A 14,359-nucleotide genomic window follows, 5' to 3' on the forward strand; every position below is an offset into this window, starting at 1 on the left:
CTCTTTTACAGTATGATGTATAAAATTGTAAAGCGCTAAATATGTATCAGTATTCCTAAGAATATCTTGCAGGGCACGCGGGACGACTGACAGATTGGCATTGGCAGACACGCATTCGCAGTGTTGCCGATTCATTTTTTTATGAGAGCTGGAACTAGATCATCTTCGAAAAGAGCTGTATAGCACCTCACCTTCTCTACTGTAAGCTACTCGCACTCTCTATAAATGCAAATAATATGAGATATTTGGATGGATAGATGTTAGAAGATATGTTGGGTACGGCTCAACGGATCTTGATGAAATTTGGCACAGATGTAGAACATAGTCTGGATGAACACATAGGCTAGTCATTAACTTTTCGTTAAATTCTACGCTGAATGAGTCGCGGGCGACAACTAGTACAACGCAATACAACGGCAACACTTTGTCTAGTCCATTTCTATACAGTCAAAGACTACTCTGGCGCTCTGCTCTATGCCTGAGTTATTAATCTATGCCTTTGGTTGAACTGCGAAGTACTTTCCAAATAAGATATGACCTAAAGGTCTATGTTACCAGGTCATAAAATTAAAAAAATACGAAGTACTTACTGGTAGTCTACAGTATACTTATTATACTCTTCTCTAGTAGTTTTATATACTCTTTGGTAGTCTATAGTATACGTATTATACTCTTTGCTGGTAGTTACATACTCTTTGTCAATCATTAAATCTATCATATTGTTTTATAAGTTTTCCGAAAGTAATATTTTATTAAACTTTATTAACAACCATTAATCAATTAGGAACACAATACCACAAGATCATAATGGACGAACGAGCGGCTAAACTAGCGGCTGCAAGGCAAAAGGTACAAAATTGCTTACTTCTTTAGCCATAAATTGAGTTGTGTATAACACGTCAGTATATTTAAAAATAAATGTAAATTGCAGCTAAAACACCACCAAGAAAAAAAAATGGTACGTACAGAAGTTTCGAGTTCCTCTCAGGAATATAGTGCTTTAAACAAAGAAGCGATAGAAGATATTGTAAATGTAAAAGAATTGACTACAGCTAATGATGTAGTCGATTCGTATCGTGATAATCATCTTATAAAAAATAGTGTAACGCCCAAGAAAAGCGACATGAATGTGACGGAAATTTTAATTACTAATAAAACTAAACTTGAAGAACAAGTCAAAACATTGGAAAAACGACTAGTGGAATTACAAAGAAGTTTTAATTCAGCAGTAGAACAACAAAATGTTTATGCACAAACTGTCTCCTGCTTGCAGATGGAATTGCAAACTGTTCAAAACAAATATGAAGTTTTAAATGATGAAAATTCTTTACAAAAGAATACAATATTGGATCTTCAAAGCAAAATCACAGCTTTATCTGAACAAAACACCAATTTAATAGAACAATTAGAATTCACAAAAACAATGTTAACTGTGAAAGAAAATGAAAATTCCCAACTTACTAATCATATTTCAATGCTTCAAAACCAAATAGATGTGCTCCAGTTACAGATGAAACAATTGACTAATAACTCTAACATGTCTAACATCAGTGTATCTCAAGACCAAAAAGAACAAACATCAAATGACCAACTTTATCAAAAAATATCTAATTTAGAGCAACAAATGCAATCACTCCAAAAGGAAAGAGATAGTATTAGTTCACACTATGAGCATTATGTTGGTGAGCTCAACAGACAACTTAAAGTAATGGAAACAAATAATAATGAATTAAGTGTGGAAACTCAGAGGTTGCAGAACAGAGAAACTAACCTTGTAGATCAAATAAGTGAAATGGAAATAAGACTTCAAAACTTTCAATCCAAAAAAGTTGAAGAACATGAAAATGTGTTAAAACTACAAGAAACAATTAAAACTAAAGAGGTATTCCTTTTAATTTATCTATTTTCAACCAAAATCTATAGACAAAATATAAATTGAAAAATTTACTATACAACTATTACAGAAGATGGGTTATTTATTTAAATTAATTAGGTATGTAAAGGATAACTTCAACCCATAATGCAATTATTTAAGCCAATAATATTTTATTTGATTTAGATTAAATTGTGAAATATGCACTACTCTAGCAATATGCCATATAGTTTTTCCATTGAAAGTAATTGAATGTATTGTTTTCACATATGAAAAAAAGCTTTGCTAAAGTTTTAATTCTATATTTGATAAGTTTTGTAATATTTGCAATAATTTCAGAAAAAAATTCAAGAATTAAGTGCTGCATATAGTGAGCTTCAAGCAAAGTGTTATGAAAAACAAGTACAAATTGAAACTTTCAATAAAAACAAAGAAATTAACTGTGATCAGGACAACATAAGTATATCTAAACTAAATGCTGACATTGCCAGTGACAAAGTTGCAGCGCAGCGAGCAACCGAACAGAATAAAAAACTAAAAACTGATTTAACAGAGTTGGAATTTGCTTTTATAAAAATGGTAAATTACATCTATATATGGTTTCTCTGCATAAGGCAAAGGATGGTAATGCTGGCAGAATGGAATAATGACCCTAAAAAAACAGTCATTATGTATTGCATTATAACTGGCAATGTCGCCTGAGTAAAGTGTCACCATCCTGTTATGCTTGCTGTATATTTTAAACCCTTTACTTATCCATCTTGCTAATATTATAAATGTGAATGTTTGGCTGAATGGATGGATGTTTGTTTGAAAGTATCTCCAGAACAGCTACATAGATCTTGCTGAAATTTGGCATAGATGTAGAACATAGTCTGGAAGAACAGATAGGCTACAAAGTTTTTTTTTAATTGCGCGCGGACGGAGCCACGGGCGATGGCTAGTAAACAATTGACAACAACAGACCTGTAAAATTATGTCAAATATGACTGTTTTGTTAATCTTTAGTAAAGTTATTTAACAATCACAAAGCTTCATTATAAATGTAACAAATTTAAATGCGATTTTTCATCAATATTTTTGTAACATAAATAAAATTTGTTTGTGTTTGATTTCAGAGTAAAGACAAATTAGATTTAACAGACAAATTGACTCATGAAAAGCAACTTAATAAGGAATTGATGCTAAAACTTGCTGACATAGAGGAAAATTTAAAAAGTGTCCAAAACAAATTAAAGGCTAAGGATGATGAAATGATAAGATTGCAGAATAGTTGCCGTATTTTAGAAAATAATTATGAGAAGTCTCTCGAAAATTACCATCAGTCTAAAGAAAAAGACCAAAGTTCCATTAGTAAAGAAGAAAAGGATATAAATTGCAATGAAAATGATGCCATTCATGTTCATAACCAAGAGTTCGATGAAAGAAGAGATTTGCTTGAAATTGATGATGAGGAAATAAGATTGAGCATTGCCAAAGAAGATGCAATGTTAAAACTGCAAGAGAGGTTTTTAAATATTATGGATGAAGTTGCAAATTTATCTGATGAAAAACATAGACTAGAACACATAATTTTGCAACTGCAAAATGAAACAGATACAATATGTGAATACATAGCTTTGTACCAACAACAGCGCAGTTTATTGAAAAAACGGGATGAAGACCGGAGTGAACAGATCAAAATGTTTCAAATAGAAAGTAATAAATTAAAGATGCAATTGGAAGAGCTAAATGACTTACTTTTGAGATTTGCAAATGATGATGAATTGAAGAAATTTTTACAAGATGAATCAAGAAAGAATGATTTAGATAAGGTAATGGAATTAATGTTAAGTGTAAAAACCAGTTCCTTGATATCCTTAAATCATAAAATGCTAGACTTCAAAAACTTTTACCCATGCAATTGTTGTTCAGGACAACTTATAGATGTTTAATTTTTTAACAACCAAGATCCTATGAAAATGGCGACGAACTTTGACCCAATGTAAAATGTACATATAAGAAAATTAAAGTGTCGAAAGTGATGATGACCTAGACCCAGTTGATAGTCTCTTTATCAGTGAAGTTTTACACAACATTTATCATTTGTTTAATAAACTATTATACATATTAAATAGTTTATTTATTACTCGTTGTCGCAAGTAACTTCGTTCGTGTGGTCCTATTCCTGTCTTAATGTCAGTGTTATTTTCGAGGCTAAGTTTACATCTATTATATGTTATATTTGATTACACAAATCAACCTAAACTTCCATTGAAATTCTCTTGTAACTATCGATTTCAATAAACTTGATGTTTTTTTTAAATTTTGCACTGTTGGCGCGAACTTACGAAATACCAATATAACAATCACAAAACATCCAAAAATAATTGATTTGAGTGTTACCATTATGCCCAAATTGGCTTTCCATCCATTGGAATTTTCGTTGTTCTCTGTAGTCATGCCCATTCCGAAGGTTGTGAAAAATATGCTATCTGCCATTATGTGACGGCGGCCATCTTGGATTTATTTATTGGAGATGTGGACAAATATACAGACAAAATCGTTGTCAGCTACGCAAACACACCATATGTACGAAAGATGATTTTTTGGTATTACATACACACATGTATTTTATATACTCTTTGGTACCAGCAGTTACTAGGTGTTGTTCCCGAGGCAATTGGTAAATGTTGACTTTGGAAAGAAAACAATAAGTACATATTAGGATTAAGAAGGAGCAAATTGACTATATAAAAATTTTCTGTTCTGATGATTCGAATGTGGCGTCTATGATTACTTCATTGGTCCCTCTGCTCGTTTGACCCTTATCATATAAAAAAGGAGGCGCCAAACGAGAAAGCTGGTATGTTTCTTGGTGTTAGGTGGGGAACTCAATAACTGGTAACGGTCAGTGTCTGTCGGCTAACAGCTATTTTTTTTAAGGTTTATGTAAATAAGAAACAACACGTATTTGAAGGAACATTTAATCTACAAATTAACTAGATTAACACTCAATACCCGTCAGTAACGCTTCTAGATTAAAGTTAAACGAAAGACATTACTATTGCTATGGGATCAGTGATTCATTCGAGACAGGTATATGTATGTATCTGTATATACATGGGCGTCGCCAGCCGATGATCTAGGCAAGGCCTACGAAGAGGAGGGAGGGTCACCTATCATCAATATGGTCTTATTCGAAGTAGTTTATATATGTATTTCATAGTTTTCAAATCTCTAGAGGGAGAGGGGGTGTTTAACAGCCACTCCCCACGACCTGGCGACGCACTGCCTATGTCAAAGGTAAGTCACGTAAGCAGTTTGTAATTTGTACCGGCAACGCCGAATCCCACTTATCATAGCAAGAGGCGCAGCGTTTTCATCCGTTCGAGCCTCAGCAAACTTGGTGGAGGCGCTGCAGTAACGTGGCAACCCCAATAACATTTTAAACATATGTTATATTTTAAAATTTTCTGTATCGTGTATAAAGGACTGGCAGGCACTGGTAACAGTGCAACAAACTATAAAATGTCACGTTTACGAACTGCCGTTATATAAGTACACGATTTGCCCGTGACATTTACACTTTCAGCAATAATGTGTACCAAATTACAATTAGTGATGTGCCGAATATCCGTATCAGAGGATATTCGCAATAAATATCGCATAATTTCATTTCAAATATATGTAACTCTAAATAAATAAATCATAACAAAAATATCTGGAATGACTTAAGTTAATTAAAATTACAGATTATATTATTAACCGTGGTTTTCTGAGTCCTAAATCTCCGTTTAAAACATATTGCTATCTATCTCTCTGTTATCCAAGATAATGACGGGTTGACGATACGTTTAACACAGAGATTTTGGTGTCAGAAACCCACGGTAAGACAACATAGACATCAAGAGATGGGACGAATAATTAGGATCTTCGAAGTTTCTTTCGAAACTAGGGTGACAGTAAAACATTCAATATTAATCACAAACACCTAACTATCACATTCTATGAATAAATTGCAGATATTAACAATAATTAATTAACACACCCTTCCAATCGAATAGAAAAACGACTCGAATTTGAGTTGAAACAATATAGGATCCATATCCGTGCAATTCGATGTCAATAACTCATATCCACATTTATGCATTTTAATGTTCCGGCACATCACTAAAACCATTAATAGTATTTGATGTACTAATTGTATGAATGTATAAAGTTTCTTACGTCAATTTTTACATTTAATAAATGGCAATATAATTATGAGAAACGATTAGTATAATGGGAAACATTGGCGAAACATAGTTGTATAATTGCAAGGCAACAATAATACAATATTATTTTTTTATTACAGTTATCTGCAAATTGTTTGTAAGTATTAGATATAAAACATTTAATATTTATTTCTTTATTTTTTAACTTAGTTTGACTGTCTTGCAATAAAACAACAATTTACTTCTTGACATGTTGTATTGAATTGATATACATTTGATAGACGCACTAACTCAAAAAGTAATAATTAAGTCATATCTCCTTCATACTTTTCTATCAAGATCAGCAGTATACTCTTGTATCTGTTATAATGTAAATCAAAGTCATCAATTAAGTGTGAGAAAAGAAATCCGTATTTCATTTCTATTCACCAATTAGATTAAAACCTACTAAAATTAAAGTCGCTACGCAAAAATTACATCGATGGAAAGTTTTTGTGTCTGATATTAATCATTTAAATGACATCACAATCTTAAACTAAACTTCAGACTAGAGCTTAAAACAAAGGTAAAATGCCTTTATGGATAACAATTGCCAGCAGTTACTATCCCAAACACACTTTGGTCATAGTACCAGCAGTATCACATACTTGACTTTCATAATATTAAATCTACAGGAAGAAGTCAGAACAATAATAATTTAATAGTAAATCTAATAAATTATATTTGGCGTCTCTAGAATACGTTGAATAATATTTAGCAGTCAATCATTAGGCTATTAACATCACAACATAGATCTAATTTTAATAATATCAAGTCTGTCATATCTGAAACAACATGATAAAATATTTTATATTAGTGGGAATTTTTTCATAATTTGTTTTACATAATTAATCATGCACATATGAAGTTATCAAACACTGACAACCCCCCAGCCTTATATGTTAAATTCAAAAAATGGAGGTGTCTACAAAGTATGTATATACATCGGAAGACTACTTTAGACTATGAAATGCGGCCGAAAAATCACTGATATAACCTTCCAAACCATCCAAAGTTGGTTTATTTGAACACTAGAAGGCTTCAAAGTTGTTGACAGAAAAGATCAAATATTTTTTTCAGTGTTCAAAGTAGGGTCACTATTATTATGGTTTACTTTACCTTTTTAATTCTGTTTGTCTTTTTTGGGGGTCTCCACATTCAAGTTTACAGACGGCTGAAAATAAAATTACATAATATAATCAACAACGAGGTGTCTGTTATACAGGTGCTAATGGTTGTCACCAGAGGTTCTATTTCTTATTATGTTCTTTCTAATCTTTACATAAAATTTTAACCACAATAGTGATAACCTATTGTTACCATAAGGTTATAGCGTTCTATATTTCAAAATTCTATATTAATTTTTAATATTATGAGTGATTTTAACTACCACACTTTAAGTGACGCACAGCATATGTAGAAATCAATTAACAACAGTTGGACAGTGGGCACACTCTGTTTTATAATAATTATTGGTTGCAAATTTCTGTACTTGATGGCAAAGAGTAACAAAGAATTTATTAAATAACTTACCTCAAAATATCGATGGTACAAGACTACCCCATATACACAACCTATTGACACTAAAATTTGAATAACTAGCCAAACAATAACATTGCAAACTTGAGCTTGACCAAATAGTTCTTTGCCATTTTTAATACATAGCATGGACTCAGTTACCATGATAGCTCCATACACCCAACACTGAGTACCCACTCTCTTACATCTTGAGTCCGTCACATATGTGTAATATTGCCTAAAATAGAAAAAATCTAGATTCATAAAATTGTTATTTTATAAGTATGAATTTATACTCTCTCAACATTAGTTGTACATTAGTGTTGAAAATCTATATAAACACTCTAGCAATTAATATCCTACTTCATGTAAAAACACGCTGGTCATGGAGTTACAAAAAGAATAACTGATCATTACTACTAATAACTACTGTACATAACATATCTCTATATGAACTTTATCCAGCTATTTTAGATCTTGCTTGTTACTCCGTGGACAAATACTAAAAAAGGGATTTCCGAAACATATCCCATAAAGGGGTGGGTACAAAATGGAATTCCAAGTTTGTATGAATAATAGATACAATTTAGTTTTAAAATATTGACCTATATAACATACTTTTTTTAAAAACACATACCTGACGGATGGGGCTACAATCACTCCAATGAGACACAGCCGTGCAATCACTAAAGGGTGTGATGGAGGCATTTCAAATATATGTTTCAAGAAGAAAGTATTAAGTTCAGATATTTGCCAAAATACAACCAACTGGCTTAAAGCAAAGAATCGCATGTAAGTGCAATTGGGATCCAGCCATCTAACTGGTGTCCATTGTACTGGTGTAAATTGAAGAATAGCTCTTTTAATTTTGCCTGTAGTTGAAGAAATGTCCCTGAAACATTGACAAAAATTTAATTCTTCATCAGTAGCCATATAAAATTATCTATGCAGATAAATGAAATTGAGATGTCCATATACAAATTTTTTCATATTATTCATTTAAATACTTTTTTTTATATTTGGTGCAAATGATTGTTTTTGCATTTCTTATGACAAAAAGAGAATTCCAAAATATTATCTGCCTTTCTGAAACAACCTGACCACCAACACATTGTATTCAAACTTTTTGTTCCAACATGTGCCATTTTTTTTAGATGTTTCAAACACACAGAATAAACATTTTAATATTTCATTCCACTTGGTGGTGAAGTGGAAAAAAACAGTCATAAATTGTGTGATAAATGTGTTTTATAAACATAACTCTTTCTTAAATAGATAAAAGAATATTTTTGAACTTTAAAAGATGATATAAAGCATGCTTTAATAGTGTTAAATGATTACCTTATACTGACCCATTTATATTCTCTCATTTCTAAAACTTTACATATTTTTAAACCACACCAAATACCAAAACCATTGCAAATTAAGACATCTAATATTATGGAGTCCCACCAACACTCTAGGAAGTTAGGAAGTAAATGTGCAAATGCTATTTCAGTAATTTCCCACATAATTGAAATGGCCCATAGTAGGCCCGTATGTCTGAACAGAATTGCTTTAAACATCCATCCTAAGAAGTGACCCCAAGCAAAAACATCAACATGAGACCAAACTTTGGCTATGGAAATGTCAGAGCAATTCACGGCATATTCCTGTAAAAGTCATAAGAAATTAATATAAGCAAATATGATATAATTGTTTAAGGGACATTATACTACACAAAAAGTAGAATTAATCAACAACTACCTTATCCATATCAATATGAAAGTTTCGTAGATTTGGATCAATCCAATACATTATTTCATTTACAGTGGAGTGACTTTGAAATAGCAAAAATAAGAGTGCGAGAAGATAAAGTACTGAAGCTCCAAATACAATTCTCCAAACTGCTGGATGTGGTCTTGTAAAAGGTCCATTGGGAAAGGTTAGAACGGATATAATGAGGAAGAAGAAAACGACACAGCAGGTGCCAGACCAGATATTGTCTTGTATTGTAGATTCATCTCTGAAACAAAAGAAGACATTAATGTGACTCCAAAACTAAACAGGTATAACAGTTACCATTTTCTTGATACAAAACATATTATTTACCTTACAAAGGCAGTATAGATGACAGTAGCAATAGAAACTGCCAAAAGAGTTATCGTGTGGGGTTTATAAAAAAATTCCAGTGATATGTCATCTACTGGCCTTTCATTTATATAACTAAAGGCATCCACATAATCATTGGATGCGTAATTATTAATATTCTTCATTGCCTTTTCGTTGACTTTTCGCATTGTTCAGTTATTTCATTTAAATTATACAGAAGGATAATTGGAGTGATATAATAGTAATTTTTGGGTACTACATAGAATAAACTTCACTCGTAAAGAAAGTGACTTAGTGGCATAATTTTACAATAGCCAATACCGGTATATTTCGTAATGAAATTATAACTTAAGTAAATTATTATAACTAATTTAACCTATTCACTTCAAAGATCACTAAGAAGAATAAGCATAAGGAACGAAGACTACATTTCGATTGGAAAAAGTGAAACGGAAACGAACGAACGGAATGTCAAATGTCAAACTTATGTCAAAACACGCTTTTATAATTACAAAAATCTTTTTTTTTCTGAGATACAATTGATAGATACTTTGTGAGTACCTTGTATTTGAAGAATTTGAATTAGTCTGTCTATACACCCTGAAATATAATTCTAAATATATGTCCAAGTATTCCCCTCGATGAAAAAAATGAACAATTGTATATTTTAACTCAATGTCATCGGTACCATCAGAATAAAACATACCCATAAACTGCTATCAACAATAACATTAAAAGTAATTCTTTAGCCCGCTACAAAGATTGGGCGAGGTATTCCATTTGCTTCGCCTATTATCGCGGCCAAGTATTAGAAGAAATTAATCATTTGTCTAAACTGGCCACTTGCATACCACACAATTGACAAACAAAAATATGTGTAATGTTTTTTAGTTAATTGTGCGTTAAAATATATAGCCATATGACTGTAATAAATTGGAAAAGTAATAAAATACCTAAAGTAAAATACTTATTTGTTCATTTAAATTTATAATTAGACCTATTTTAATTAGATCATAGTTTTTAGTTACGCGCGTACGGTCCGACACTATGACAACCGTCCATTAAGTACAACATTAACACCCATACAAAATTAATTCGATATTTCACAGGCGTTAGTTGTCAAACTAATCAATCTTAAACAGACACACTTAACATCCATCCATCCAAACATTCGCCTTTTTTGGTATTAGTAAGATTAATTTAAAATAAACTAAAAAACTTAATATTGTTATAAAATAATTAATTAGTGTTTTGAAAAAGTCGCAATTATTTATATTGTTCAACTTTACTCTGAAATAAGAAATGAAATATATGAGAAACGAGGTTCTTCTGATTTACTTTTTATATAAATGACAACTCTAGGGAATTTACCAAAAAAAATCCACTGGAGGCCTTCTAACACAATTAAATTGACGTTGGCAAAATCATCGAAATGAAATAATGAGGTCTACTAGAAATTAAAAGAAGAAAAAGTAACACAATTAATTTTCGTGCCTCGACTAAGAATGCTCTGTCTAGAGGTATAAATATATTATCAGCATGTCAACCAGTTTCTTCTTTTATAATTATAGACTTAGATTTATTTCTTATGTGCATAAATTAAAACTATTACATGCAAAGGATGAAATAAATAAAACACTTTATTTCTGTGTTATTTCAAGTCATTCAAAGTTTAGGTGGAAATACATATTTCTAAATAGTAGTACTAACACTAATAGTTAAGAAAATCTTAAAATTTAACTATTATAAGATAAAATAGAATGTTACATGGAATGAAAACTAAATGCATGTACTATTTACTACATATATTTAATGCAATCTTATCGAAAAATGGCTGCATATTGTTTAAAAGTTATTGTTATAATAATTTATGATTTTCCTACTATCTTTAAACATCAATTGCAAGGCAGAACTTACAGACAATTTATTAGATTTAAATTGTATATCGTGAAAACAACAATGTTTTTTAACATAAAATACAAAGTTAATTTTCCTTGCCGTCAAATAACAAATTATAAGGTACTTAGACAAAGACACTAAAGATGAAAATTAAACATCATCAATTGTTGGTAGCCAAAATGCCATGTTTGTACATGCAGATGCTAACATCATAAACTTAGGATTAAATTGAACACATTGTATTGGTGCAGGATGATCTCCATTTAGTACACAAACTTTGTACCCAGTATCAGCATTCCAGACATGCACTCTGCCATCAGTAGATCCACTAAAAATATATTGAGAATCAGGACTAAATGAAGCTTCAATTGGGATGCCTTTATTGTTCAAATGTCCAGTGAATGTTTGCAGTGGAGTTCCATGGTACGCATCAACTAAACGTATAATTGATCCATTTGTACTTATTAACATAGTTTTGCCATCCCGTGAAAATTTTAATCCAGTCCAGTCGCATTCCTTTTCTTGATTTAGTTTAAATGTGACAAAAGGACCTTTGTCAAATGATCTTAAGTCATACAATTTTATGCTTTCAGAATTTACTCCAGCTGCAAATATCAGTCCTTCAGGATCATATGCGGCTACAGGCCGCCCTGATAAGTGCATTAGGCCTTGACAATTAGGGGATCGCAAATCCCAAAGACGCAACGTCTTGTCTAGAGAACCAGATAAAAATGTATCTTCTACAGGAGACAGACAAAGTGTGACAACCTTTTTCGTATGACCTGGGAAATATCTGATGTATTTATTGTCATGTAGTGACAAATATCTTATAGTGTCATCAACTTTAGTCGAACTGTGAATAGCTGTATTTTTGGCATGTGTGAAATGTATTAAATCGACACCATATTTCTTACTATTAACAGTTATCATTTGGGTGCCCTTTTCACAGTCATATATAACAATTTGATCATCTTCGCTGCACGATATTAAGGTTTCGCCATTAGGTGAAAAGTCTATACTGTTTATTTTGTCTGTGTTTTCCCGAAACACTTTTGCTACCTTAAAACTTCTAACAACTTGATCGACCAGTTTCATCATTTAGATTTTTATCAACAACTTTCAAATCTCTAATCTTAGTAATAAATTTACTAACTCATGAGCTACAGAATTTATAACATCGGTGTTTTATGAAGTATGTAAAAATTCAACATGACACTCAGGTAATTATTCTCAAGATCGCGCGCCCATCGTCCACCATATTATAATGTTACTCTTTGTTTGTCACAGAGTGTAAATCTAAAAGTACGGATTACAGTTACAGCAGGTTACAGTTTAGTTGTAAGAGTTACTTTGAATTGACTTAAAACCATATTGTGTAAGATTTTCGAGCGAATATTTTTTTATAAAGAATAATAAAATTAAAGTATCAATTGTTTTTGATAATTGGAATCCTATAATTATCCTATTATTACAGTCATTTCTGACTCCAAGTTGTAAAGCGGAGCTAACGCAACTGAAGGGGTTTGCATCGTTGTGTTTGGTGAGAAGACTGCTAATGAAAGCACCAAGCAGTTTTGGTCTAAACTCCTTTATATTGGAAATTTCGACTTAAAGAACGAACAACTTAGAACATGTGACTAACGGTAATTCTTAGTTTAATTACGCCAGGACTAACTAACTGGCACCCGACACTGGCGTAGCGGGCGCCAGTTAAGTAGGCGTCCATTGGCCCGCGCCGTACGCACTGTACGCACGGCTCGCAATAGAATAAAAGGATTTGTCGATGTCATCTACTTTACCCGGATTTTTTGTATAGTTACGAGTGTTTTCTTGTCGTGGGTTAATGTATACGGTTACAACACAACACTTGCGGCAATGGATGATGTCAGCGGCTAACTGATTCGTGTGACGTCACTGGCACGCAACGCATTTTCTGTTCATAAATGTCGGCATTCAATGTGGCCGCCGTGGATAAAGGACGATGAGCTGTGTAAAATAATAAAAGGGAAAGTTAAATCTATTGCGTGCCGTGCGTACATGCATCCGGCGTGATCTAATGGACGTGTACCTTTAGTGTTGTATTACGCCAGTTGTATGTCAGGGTCTTAAAGAAAAACACTGATAAAGGTCGCGTCCATTGGCCAGTGTCGGACGCACCACACGCACGGCCCGCAACGGATTGCTCATTGATAAATGTCTCTTTTAATGCTGCGCCGCGAAAAAAATAATTCAAAGCTAACTAAAATCTGTTGCGGGTCGTGCGTGCGGTGCGTCCGGCGCGGGCCCATGATCGGGTACCTTAGACAGGAAAGGCTGTTCAGATTTTGAGCGCTATTGTCTTACTGTATATTGTAAACCATACATAATTTATAATGATAGAAGCTCACTATAGTACCTGATTTGTGTAGTCAAACTACTCATAAAAAATAACCATACAGTTTTATATTACAGTTGTAACAATTTTAGCTAAATAAAAAGAAAAATAAACTGAAAAGCTATAATGTGTGTTCGGTGTTGTGAGTAATATAAAATTGGACAATTTTCTGTAAAATGTAATTATAACGACAATGGTGATCACATACCGGTTACTGTTGGAAAATACTTTTAATTAGTTAAGTTTAATTTTTTCTCCAAAATAAAACCGACACCTCGAAAACCTTAAAAAAATCGCCATAATTCGCTATGTTAAAGTTTTATCAAGTAATTCAAGTATAAAAGTTCAAATGGCTGTATGATAACTTGG

General features: G+C 32.3%; 3 protein-coding genes across 3 annotated transcripts; 1 reads left to right on the plus strand and 2 right to left on the minus strand.

Moving 5' to 3' along the window:
• Positions 1 to 646: 646 nt before the first annotated feature.
• On the plus strand, positions 647 to 3,982 carry LOC106127736 (golgin subfamily A member 2). The gene is made up of 4 exons (XM_013325962.1): positions 647 to 849; positions 932 to 1,882; positions 2,213 to 2,452; positions 2,992 to 3,982. The coding sequence occupies exons 1-4, from the start codon at positions 808 to 810 to the stop codon at positions 3,805 to 3,807; spliced, it is 2,049 nt and encodes a 682-aa protein (XP_013181416.1). The 5' UTR covers positions 647 to 807; the 3' UTR covers positions 3,808 to 3,982.
• A 1,608-nt stretch (positions 3,983 to 5,590) lies between these two features.
• l(3)77CDf (phosphatidylserine synthase 1 homolog l(3)77CDf) lies at positions 5,591 to 10,113 on the minus strand. Its single transcript, XM_013325906.1, has 7 exons — positions 9,718 to 10,113; positions 9,373 to 9,631; positions 8,968 to 9,278; positions 8,264 to 8,518; positions 7,642 to 7,864; positions 7,228 to 7,282; positions 5,591 to 6,893 (listed from the first exon to the last, which is right to left on the minus strand). Exons 1-6 carry the CDS (start codon positions 9,903 to 9,905, stop codon positions 7,232 to 7,234), a joined length of 1,287 nt encoding a protein of 428 aa, XP_013181360.1. The 5' UTR covers positions 9,906 to 10,113; the 3' UTR covers positions 5,591 to 6,893; positions 7,228 to 7,231.
• Positions 10,114 to 11,404: 1,291 nt separating this feature from the next.
• Positions 11,405 to 13,009, minus strand: Wdr82 (WD repeat domain 82). The gene has a single exon (XM_013325565.1). It carries the CDS (start codon positions 12,712 to 12,714, stop codon positions 11,767 to 11,769), a length of 948 nt encoding a protein of 315 aa, XP_013181019.1. The 5' UTR covers positions 12,715 to 13,009; the 3' UTR covers positions 11,405 to 11,766.
• Between the last annotated feature and the right edge of the window lie 1,350 nt (positions 13,010 to 14,359).

Source organism: Papilio xuthus, unplaced genomic scaffold (genome assembly GCF_000836235.2).
Source record: "Papilio xuthus unplaced genomic scaffold, Pxut_1.1 DF824655.1, whole genome shotgun sequence".
In the NCBI taxonomy this organism is placed as follows: Eukaryota; Metazoa; Arthropoda; class Insecta; order Lepidoptera; family Papilionidae; genus Papilio; species Papilio xuthus.

What these genes read in the sequence shown, in the direction of transcription:
- LOC106127736 (XM_013325962.1), top strand. Translation starts at nt 808, where the DNA reads ATGGACGAACGAGCGGCTAAACTAGCGGCTGCAAGGCAAAAG. An exon ending in TAGCGGCTGCAAGGCAAAAG is followed by an intron (nt 850 to 931) that starts GTACAAAATTGC and finishes TGTAAATTGCAG; the next exon opens with CTAAAACACCACCAAGAAAA. An exon ending in AATTTGCTTTTATAAAAATG is followed by an intron (nt 2,453 to 2,991) that starts GTAAATTACATC and finishes GTTTGATTTCAG; the next exon opens with AGTAAAGACAAATTAGATTT.
- Wdr82 (XM_013325565.1), bottom strand. Translation starts at nt 12,714, where the DNA reads ATGATGAAACTGGTCGATCAAGTTGTTAGAAGTTTTAAGGTAGCAAAA.